Here is a 10,502-nt window from a genome sequence, read left to right as displayed (position 1 = left end):
TAACGACTTGGACTGAGAAGGAGGACGAGAATTAGGAGAGTTGAACTGATCCGAATAGGAGACCTAGGATAGAACTGGTTTGATCTACCTAAAACTTTTATTTTTTTCTATACTTAATAGTAAATGAACATTAGATATAAGAGGTACTAAAAATTGAGGGGGCACAACCCCCTTTGCCCCCCATGTGGATCCACCACTGCAAATAACACTCTCTCTGCAATGCGGTCTTTGACCTCACCTCTATGTTGGAACCTTCTTAAGGCCAAATAATAACGAACCCTAGGGCCCTCTCGTGACGAGCAGGATCTTGGGTTCGGTTCTGTGAGGTGCCGGTAGGTCTGCAATAGGTCATCAGGTCGCCTGGTGGTCCTCCCTGTAGTGGCGCAAATGGTCCGCACCCCTACTGCGAGAGTGGACCTTCTCTACGCATTGACCAGACGGCCCGTGATGGCGTAGAGGGTTTCTTCTCTGCGAAGAACCCTATAACTCACCCCAAGAGAGATCTTGTCAAGGAGGAGAGTTCCAAGGCATGCCCTGGGATCGGCAGACCACCCGAGGCTTCTCTGATCGGCGTCGAGTCGAAGAGAGATGGTTGTGACAGGCCACAAATAGATCTAAACTAAGGCTACACTATGTCTACTCCTAAGACATTAAAGATAAATGTAGATAAATAGATTGCTTTGATAAGAATGTGTTCGGGGTTGTCAATCGGTCGTACCCCTTTATATTTATAGGGGAGGAGGCCTAGACCTGTTTCTAGGCGAGATCCAATAGATTCCCACGGATAAGTTATGATAACCACGCATGGGATAAGTACTCACGCTCGTGCTTACCTAGTCACAGGGGCACAGACTGTCCAGGCTCCAGGGCGGACCGTTCGGCCACTTTTGGTGTTCAACACATGTCCCCTCTGCCTCTTGGTGGAGCTTAGCAAACCAAAAGCACCGGCGCACTTCAGGGAACAATAGATCTTACACGTTATTTTCTTTCCAAAGTAAGAACTCAACTCGATGCCACCGACTATTGTGATAAGATAATATAACTATTTGATAAACTCTGATGCATAGATATCGTTTCAGATTATATCCTTTTCAACCATATTTATCTGATCAACATGTTAATAGGCAAAAACTTGTGGTGTCCTACAGCCTGAATAAGCAAATGAATTGGACCAGTAATACGGATTTATCACCGTACCATCCCCACACTTGAGTAGGACAACACATTGGCGATGAATAGGCTGAAAAGCACCATGACATCCTTTGAGGAGAATGACTAGGCGTTTCAGTGTTCATCAACATGCTCGAACTATCCGACCTTGCTCAGAGCTGATCCACTATTCAGGGAAGACAACGACTGCAGTTGCCCTAGATATGAGTTCATTGACATACCATAATATGGCTGGGATTGAGAAAACCCATTTATTGCAGATGTGTTTGGCGTAGTTGTTTTAATGCCCAATTTATGTGATGGAAAATTAGGCATATGAATTTTTACATGTGCGGTAAACTTATCAATAGACTCACTTAGCTGTTTGAATGTGTCATCACAATAAATCATAAGAGATTGGATGTCGTCGGATGGCACAGTTTTACTCATAGCAAGGGCTGTAGCAATGTCGTCTGGGAAACATGCTCTATTTCCCTCACCTGTACGACCTTCTGATGGCGATCCATCCCGAAGTGCGAGAGGTACCACCTCTCCACCTCCTTCTCTAGCTTCTTCTTATAGTCTTCAAATTTCTGCTGGTCGCTGGCCGACAAACTCTCAAAAGCCAACCTAAGGATGTCGTTGTCTGGGTAACATCACCGAGATCTTTAGGATTGGCCATTGTAGCTCATTTTAATAAATCTAAAACACAGTTGTCCCCATCGGAGTTGCCAAAAAGTGTGTTGATGCCTTTTGGATCAAACACTAACGATCCCTAGATCGCCCTCATAGAGAGTTCAGACCTTGGGATGATCCGTAGGTCTCGCCCACTGGTAGTCAGGACCTTAGGGAGCAAGGTGGTAAATAAAATGTACGACAAATAACACTCTCTGCAATGCGGTCTTTGACCCGACCTCTATATCGGCCAAACAACAACGAACCATAGGGCCTCCTCGTGATGAGAAGGATCTTAGGTTCGGCTCTGTGAGGTCCCAGTAGGTCTGCAATAGGTCATCGGGCCGCCTGGAGGTCCTCCCAGTGGCAGCGCGGGCAGTCCGGGACACTGCTGCAGGAGCAGCTCTTCTCTGCATGCTGAACGAACGGTCCACGCTCTGGGCTAGACGGTCCGCGATGGCGCAGAGGGTCTTCTTCTTTGCGAAGAACCCTAGAACTCGCCCTTGGGAGAGATCCCGTCGAGGAGGAGAGTTCCAATGCGTGCTCCCGGATCGACAGGCCACCCGAGGTGTCTTTGGTCGACGTCGAGTCGAAGAGAGATGGAAAGGTTGCGATATGTCTACTCCTAAGGAATGAAAGATAAATGCAGATAAATAGATTGGTTTGACTGGAATGTGTTCAGGGGTTCTCAATCAGCCATACCCCTTTATATTTATAGGGGAGGAGGTCTTGACCTGTTCCTAGGCAAGATCCAATAAATTCCCATGAATATGTTAGAATAACCATGCAAGTGCAAGTACTCTCGCTCGTGTTTATCTGGTCGCAGGAGCGCAGATCGTCGAGGCTCTAGGGCCGGACCGTTCGACCACTTCTGGTGTTCAACAGAAGGCCTACGTAGGATACGAATAGAAATTAAATTATACTAGCCTGCTTTTGCTATGGTTGTTATATATCAAATAAACAGGTATTGAGATATTTATTCAAATATAATTGTTGTTTATTTCTAAACCCTAAAGTACGTGTGGTCTGTTGGTTAGCCCCAAATTTCTAAAGCAGGGAGCGTGGGTTCGAGTGCTCGCTCTGCATTAAGGCGGAGCTTGTGGGATGGGCTCATAGTGTCAGCACGGAAGGTGAAGCCTTGTTAGCATCAAGCGCCAACATTAGGTTATTAATAGACTAGTATAGATTTTTTACTTAATAATTTATTTTGCTTTGTTTTATGTATCATCAGCTACTAGGTTGGTAGGCAATGACTAGTATACAAGTAATTATTAGGTGTAAATGTACAAGCGAGTCTCTTAGTCCATTAGATCTGGATATCGATATAACTGTAGATACTATCGTAGTTTGTTAGTTTTTTTATATAAAGTTATATTGGTTGTAGAAGAGTTTAAGTGCTAAATACGACATGTGGTTGTTGCCAGGTTTGTTGGTTTGTAATATGTAATAATTAAATGCGTACTTGGAAACACGTAGGCAGGAATTATATTTATTTATCTAAAAAAAGCTAGCATGGGATAATCTAATGCTTAGCCAACTTTATGCAATACAATTCGGTGCGTGCGAAAGCGTTTTTTTTCGGTTTCATATGAGGGATGACGACGACGCGTCAAGCGTTGGAGGTTAGCCTGTTCCTGGTTGAACACCAGGTCATTTTCCAGGATGCTCTCTTTTCAGGGCAAATTTCCAGGGTGACAGCGACTTAACCACCCTTCCTGCCTGCTGTAATCTCGAAAACAAGCACCCACGAACACACAGATTCGGCTGCAAAGAAACATGCTTACGAAGCAGCTTCTATATATTTACCCTGTAGAAATCTTTTATGGACATTTATGCTATGTTTGGGAGACAGAGTAACGGAGAGGACCGAGGGGACAAGAATCCATCGCTATTTTAAAGAGTGAGAGATTTTAGCCCCTGAGCATCCTTCATTATTCTTGCTTTCAAACAAGTATTTAAGATATGTAGACATATATTAAGGTCTTGTTCGGTTATTTCCAATACATATGGATTGAATGTGATTGAAAAAAAACTAAAAAAAGTTTGACTTGTTTGAGATTCAAACCCTCCAATCCCACTCAATCCACATGGATCGAGAGCTAACCGAACAAGCCCTAAAATAGATTTGGAGAATCTTCAACAGTGTCTTAAATCAATGTCATATCTTAAAATATAAAGCTCAACTCATAAAAACAACTTCAGCAGTGTTCTATTTTATAAACTTTTTCTAAAAAAATGTAGGGCACTCTATTAAGTGACCTAAATATACTACACCACCCCAGACTATGCCATATATTTGTTTTCTACATCACTCCCAACATTTTCTTTCCCAGTAATGTAATTCACTTTTAAAAGTACATGATTTAGAGCTTAATTGTTGGAGCGCAATTTGTGTTTTAGTGCCCTAAACACTTTAAATGATGTAGTATTTTAATTTTTAGGGTATTATTTTGAGTCACCTTGTTGGAGATGCTCTTACAGATATAGACATCGTTAATTATAGTATTACTAGTACAATGTCCGTTGCGATGGGCCCACTAAACCAGTGTGGTGATGAACCATATCCACAAAAAATGCTCAAAACCATAAATTTAATATTAAAGTGGATATATAATACACATATCACATAAGAAAGATATGATTTTTTTTAAAAAAATCTAACCTTTTTTTTGTATAGCTTGTTGGGTCGCTCGTAAAACCATTCGTATAACAATCAGTAAGTTGCGTGCCAAAAGAAAGAAAAGACATGTATATATGTATGTACTGTGCAGCTTGAAAGGTTTGCATTTGCCACTCACTCTTGTAAACTGCTCTTTAATCAAATATATATATTTCTTAACAAAAAGAAGTCACTTCACAATCACAAGTTAGTAATAAATTAGCATGCATGCATGCACAGAGCTAGTGGAATAGTTGAACCGAGTGCTGCCTCCCTTTTTCCTTGGTGATTTTCAAATAGTAGTGGTGTGTCATGTATACGTCATTAAACAACTCTTCTTTTTTTTTTAAAAAAACAAGTGGTACGGTGTATAGTATGCAGCTTATTATAAAGCGTGAGGCCCGCACTATCTATTTATTTATTTAGTTATATAAGTATGCAGCCTACACTAAGTACTAGCATCTATAAAAAAACAAAGGTTAGGGCATCTCGAAAAGCCTGTCTAAATTTCACTCTATTTCGAGTCATTGATATAAAAATTATTTTTATATCTTTTCAATCTTCAGCAACTTTTCTATATATCTAACACTAAGTAATGAGTATATTAAATGTCACAAAAAAATAAGTACATTCCTGCAAGAATTCAAACAAGGAGCGATATATAGGTCGGCTAAATAACTTGTCACTTTCCAGTTTCTAGCATTATCTATCTAACACTAGGGCTTCTCTGAAGCAGATGATACTCATGTGATTAGCGATACAATCATGCTCTCCGTAGCGCGCATTAGCTCGTTTAGTATATTCATCTGATGGACTCTTTTTGTTCTCACATCAAATCGGATGCAAATCCAAAAGCAACAGCAGGAAAAAAAAACGAGAATGAGAAAGAAAGAGAGAATATGATAAAAGAAAAAGGACCAATTTGACCACATCATGTGGGCCCCACACAACCCCGTCTCTCTCTCTCTCCTCACTCATCACTCTTCTTCAGTCAGAGCAGAGCCATCACGGCATCCTCGCTCCCTCCCCTCCCTCCCTTCCTCCTTTCCCACCCTTCTCTCTCTCTAGCCGCCGTGCTCTCCTTTTCTATCTCCACGGCAGGCTTCTCCCTCCCTCCCCCTCATCCCCATTGCCTTTGGGAGGCTATATAGGGCGGGACTGGACTGGATTGGATTGGAAAGGGAGCTCCCGGCGAGTTTGAACCCACCCCACCCCACTTTTCTCGCCTCGTCCCCTCGCGCTTCCCGCCGCCGACGCCGCGTCTATCTGGTCTAGGACCAAATGCCGCGAGATCTTCGCGCGTGACGCCGTCCCCCCCGCCGGAGCCGCCCTCCGAGCTCCGGGCCACGGAGCGCTTCGTCCCGGATCTCTCTGGTGGCTCAGGTGAGCTCGCTCGCTCTTGCAACTTGCAAGTGGGCCGGAGCTCCTGGCTCAGGCTCCACCGCTTCAGTTCCAGGCTCTGGAAATCGCAATGCTACTCTACCTCGCTCGCCCTCGAGTGGCTTAGGTGTGTGCGTTTTTGGAGCTGGTGACTCCCGCTCTGCCAACAAAAGAAAAGAAAAGCTGCTTGGATTCGGAGATCATACATTCCGAACATTTCTCGACGCTGCACACTGGAGCTGGCATTTCGGATTCAGCCAATCACTCCCACTGTCAGCGTATTCTTCCAGTGAGGGGTTGGTAGGAGCTGGGGCCGATTTCCTCCCCTCCCCTTCTACCACGACGCGCTCCTGACGCCGACATCTCGGCTCGCAGCTCATTCTTCTCTCTAGCCACCCCCCCCCCCCCCCCCCCCCCCTTCGGTCTTCATAAGCGGGTTTAGGGGCTTGTCGGCAGGTTTTGTCACCGAGCGCTTTGGCATCCGTAATTTCAGGCCGCTTGTCCTTTCTTGCGTTTTCCTTCCTTCCCTTTCGTTTCCGAAACCCCGCACCTTCCCCATTTCATTTCCCCCGCAGAGTAGTAGTTTTTTACTGGAATTTGTACCGGAACCAGGGCTTAATGGATGCTGTTTGCTTGTTAGTTCAGCTTCACCAATTTCTCAACAGTGTGTTTGTTCTTCTCCAGGACAGTAGAAAGGAAAGGAGAAAAGCTTGTTGTGTCTGTGTGTGAGCTGCAGACCCCGAGAGGATGGATCAGTATGAGGTGCTGGAGCAGATTGGGAAAGGAGCATTTGGTTCTGCACTCTTGGTGAGGCACAAGGCCGAGAAGAAGAAGTGAGGCTCACCTGCTCTGTTTATTACTCCGTTCTTTTTTTTTATTTGTCGCGGTTTACAGGAGATAGTACTATTTTTTAATATACAGGCTGAGCTTTTGTTCAGTAGTTTTCACCGCGCTGAATCTGTCTCGCAGGTATGTGCTCAAGAAGATACGGCTCGCGCGGCAGACCGACCGCACACGCCGGTCTGCCCACCAGGAGGTTAGCATCTTCAGCTTCATCCATGCCACCTTTTTCCGGCGTTTGGTACATCGGCAGGATTCCTAGGAATGAAAGGCCCTTTTTTTTCACCAGGCTTGGGTTTTGATGCCATTCTTCTTGGTATAGAATGGTTAGCGGTGCTGATAGTTAATAGTTGCTAAGCTAGGCAAATCACCGTATCCATACCCTCGTAATGATGATGGCGTGCCTAGTTTAGCAAGTCATGAACTGATCTGATACGAGTCTTGTGGAAATTTTCTTGCAGATGCAGCTCATCGCGACGGTCCGGAATCCGTTCATTGTGGAGTACAAAGATTCATGGGTGGAAAAGGTAGGCAAAGGAGCCAAATGGACTTGTTAAGCGGCACTGTTTTAAGTAATTGGGCGAAAACATTTTCCTGTTATGTGCGTCTCATCCGCTTCAAAAATTTCAGGGTTGCTACGTTTGCATTGTCATCGGTTACTGCGAGGGAGGAGACATGTATGTGTTTCTTCAAGGTTAAGTAGTTTGTTTTGTTCACAAACCTTTACTTCCTGGCTAACACAACCTGTATTTGGTTCAGGGCTGAAGCTATCAAAAAAGTCAATGGAAACCATTTCTCGGAGGAGGTGCAGTTCTTGGCCTTGTTTTCACTATTGCCTTCAGTTTCTCTGCTTCAACAAAGGATTCACCCAAGACTGTTTCTTTTTTTTCATTTCTAGAAACTTTGCAAGTGGCTTGTGCAACTTCTCATGGCTCTCGATTATCTGCACGCAAATCACATTCTTCATCGGGATGTGAAGGTCAGTAGCGTCGATTGATTGGTTTGGAGTACATGGTGCTAATGTGCTATCCCCCCCTCTCTTTCTAAGGCGTGTAATTAACACTTCTCGGTTTGTTTCAGTGCTCCAATATATTTATTGCCAGAGATCAAAGCATACGCCTTGGTAAGCGACTTAATCTCAGGAAAAGCACTGTACTTTATGTATGAGTTCAGCAATCCCAGTGACGATCCATTCTGAATCTGTACAAATGCAGGTGACTTTGGTCTTGCGAAAATATTGACTTCGGATGATCTTGCATCCTCTGTAAGTATGCTTGAAACCTTTTGAGTTGTCACGCATTTATTTGATGGTGTTGCTTATTACTGGTTTTGCTCCAACAAAGGTGGTAGGAACACCAAGCTACATGTGCCCAGAACTTCTTGCCGACATACCGTATGGTACTAAATCTGATATTTGGTCTCTAGGTGCGTATCACTTCAGTGTTTAGCGTTTACATAAACCATGTTTCTGCACCTAGATAGTACAAGCCTGCGATCTAATACCTGAAATTTTCTTTTTTACAGGATGTTGTATTTATGAAATGGCAGCTCTCAGACCAGCATTTAAAGCCTTTGTAAGTCCTTGGATTACTATCTTCTTGGAAATTTTATTTAACTAGTTTTTATGTTGGTGCAATTTGATGGTTCAGCTAAAAGCATCACCCCTACTTTTATACTTAACACTCCATATGCTGGCGAGGTTAGGCGGTTGTCTTCCTTGTTTCGGATGTTTATGCCGTTTACGTTAGTAAATCAGGAATTCTCATGGACATATTGCTCTTGCTAGACACCCACTGCATTGTGTGTATGCTGGCGTTTAGTCGTTTTTAGATATTCGTAATTACAAATATATATAGTTGGACTACTATCTCTGTCCTGATAATCACGCAACTCTGTTTTTTTTTGGCAGGACATGCAAGCCCTCATTAGCAAGATCACAAAGTCGATAGTATCGCCGTTGCCCACGAGATATTCTGGTTCCTTGTAAGTTTGTCATTGAGTTAATATTAATACTCCCCTTTACTTACATCTCGTCCATCGTCCTACCTGAATGGAGCATGTTTTTGAAACATTTTGCTTCATGCAGTAGGGGACTCATCAAGAGCATGCTACGGAAAAGCCCAGAACACCGACCAAGCGTACTTTCTCAGTTCCTCTTCTTTTTTTAACTGATGTACCATTCATGCTTATGTACATTTGTTTGCTCAAATAAAAACATTTTTGCATATTTACGTATGCAGGCTGCAGAACTGCTGAAGCACCCACACCTCCAGCCATACGTGCTGCAGGTCCAGCTGAAGTCCAGCCCCTCTCGCACCACGTCCCCAATCTACCAAGCTCTGACGGACAAAGTGAAGAAGATGACGTTCGTGAGCGACACCGCCGATTCCGCGAGGAGGAGGGCTGCGAGACGGAGCTCTCTGGGGAGCGAGAGGACCGTGACGTTCTGCAAGCCATCCCCCGAGCGCAACTCCGTCAGCTCCACGCGGAGCATCAAGGAGTACACGACGACGACCCAGAGTGCCAGGGAGCTCTCTGTCGGCAGCAGCCTGCAGGTCGACGACGAGGTCACGAGTAAGGCTGTTGTGACGAAGACGGCAGGCGTTCTACGGACTCCCAGCAAGAGCCGTGCTCCGGCATCTAAGACGTTGGTGGCGGCTAGAAGCCGGCTGGATCCTCCGAAGACGTCCTATGCCAGAACGAACCGTGCCGAGGTATAGTAGGGATCTTTGTCTGCATCGCTGGTTTGCATGTACATGGCTGTATTGTGACCCATTTTTGTTATATGTTGTGTAGTTGGACTCAAGGACGCCTCTGAGCAAGAGCAGCGCGCGGACGGCAAGGAGAGCATCCCTCCCGCTGGCGGCGTACAGAGCACCCAGCGGCGGCCGCGCCGGTAGCTTCCTGGAGCAGCTGGACTCGCCGGACGTGTCCGTGAACGCGCCGCGGATCGACAGGATCGCGGAGTTCCCCCTAGCCTCGTCCGAGGAGCCCCTGGCGCCCATGAACAAGAAGCTGTCCTGCTCCACGCCTCCCTTCAGCACCCGGTCCATCACGAAGGACAAGTACACGGTGCAGGCGGTGGCGCCGCGCGCGGGCGACGGGGACACCGCCGCGAGCGACTCGTCGGGGCGCAACGCCACGGCTGCGTCCAGCCGTGGGTCCAGCGACTCGTCGTCGAGGCAGCAGCAGCATCACTTGCAGCAGCGGTTCGACACGTCGTCGTACCAGCAGCGCGCCGAGGCGCTGGAGGGCCTGCTGGAGTTCAGCGCGCAGCTGCTGCAGCAGGAGCGGTACGAGGAGCTTGGCATCCTGCTGAAGCCGTTCGGCCCCGAGATGGCTTCCCCCCGGGAGACAGCCATCTGGCTCACCAAGAGCTTCAAGGAGACGGCGCCGTCGTAGCCGTGGGACGAGCGGGAGGAAGGGGTAGGGGTAGGTAGGTAGCTGCCAGTTTTGTAACGTGCGATGTACTACTAGCTCAGGTAGTTTAAGCTAATGTTAGGACATAAAAGTTCTCGTGTTGTATTAGCTATTCTCCAGTTTCCAGTAGGAATTCGAGCGATCAGTGGTAGCATTAGAGAGGACACTGCAAGCTGAGCCCAGGATCTGGCAAAGATCTTGAAACCTTGATGTATCGAATCATGTGTCACTTGCAATGCAATGTGTGTATGTAGTACGTACTAAACAGTCTAAACTGGAGGGCTTGGCCGCTCGGGATGGATATCGAGTAGCAGCAGGCAGCAGGTTGGTCGTCCACTCCAGTTGGGAGAGGTCTACGTCTGCCACTCTTGAATGTCTC

At 46.0% G+C, this 10,502-nt stretch overlaps 1 protein-coding gene across 2 annotated transcripts; it reads left to right on the top strand.

Moving 5' to 3' along the window:
- Window positions 1-5,460: 5,460 nt before the first annotated feature.
- LOC103640577 (serine/threonine-protein kinase Nek2) lies at window positions 5,461-10,390 on the top strand. 2 transcript variants are annotated; one of them, XM_008663711.3, is made up of 15 exons: window positions 5,461-5,866; window positions 6,548-6,696; window positions 6,833-6,899; window positions 7,165-7,230; window positions 7,334-7,380; window positions 7,463-7,508; window positions 7,602-7,682; window positions 7,784-7,826; window positions 7,918-7,967; window positions 8,047-8,128; window positions 8,228-8,277; window positions 8,613-8,686; window positions 8,790-8,841; window positions 8,944-9,417; window positions 9,500-10,390. In XM_008663711.3, the coding sequence occupies exons 2-15, from the start codon at window positions 6,611-6,613 to the stop codon at window positions 10,103-10,105; spliced, it is 1,824 nt and encodes a 607-aa protein (XP_008661933.1). In that variant the 5' UTR covers window positions 5,461-5,866; window positions 6,548-6,610; the 3' UTR covers window positions 10,106-10,390. The 2 variants fall into 2 exon arrangements, with proteins under 2 accessions (XP_008661933.1, XP_035820027.1); XM_035964134.1 differs by having other exon boundaries at window positions 5,479-5,866; window positions 6,553-6,696; window positions 9,500-10,388.
- Window positions 10,391-10,502: the final 112 nt, after the last annotated feature.

This window comes from Zea mays, chromosome 1 (genome assembly GCF_902167145.1).
Source record: "Zea mays cultivar B73 chromosome 1, Zm-B73-REFERENCE-NAM-5.0, whole genome shotgun sequence".
Taxonomy (NCBI): domain Eukaryota; kingdom Viridiplantae; phylum Streptophyta; class Magnoliopsida; order Poales; family Poaceae; genus Zea; species Zea mays.
This window is presented reverse-complemented; position numbering and strand designations above follow the sequence as displayed.

Bases quoted from the DNA above. Each gene is read 5' to 3' on its own strand.
- LOC103640577 (XM_008663711.3), top strand. From the start codon at position 6,611: ATGGATCAGTATGAGGTGCTGGAGCAGATTGGGAAAGGAGCATTTGGT. The intron at 6,900-7,164 runs GTTAGCATCTTC...ATTTTCTTGCAG, and splicing joins GCCGGTCTGCCCACCAGGAG to ATGCAGCTCATCGCGACGGT. The intron at 7,968-8,046 runs GTAAGTATGCTT...GCTCCAACAAAG, and splicing joins CGGATGATCTTGCATCCTCT to GTGGTAGGAACACCAAGCTA.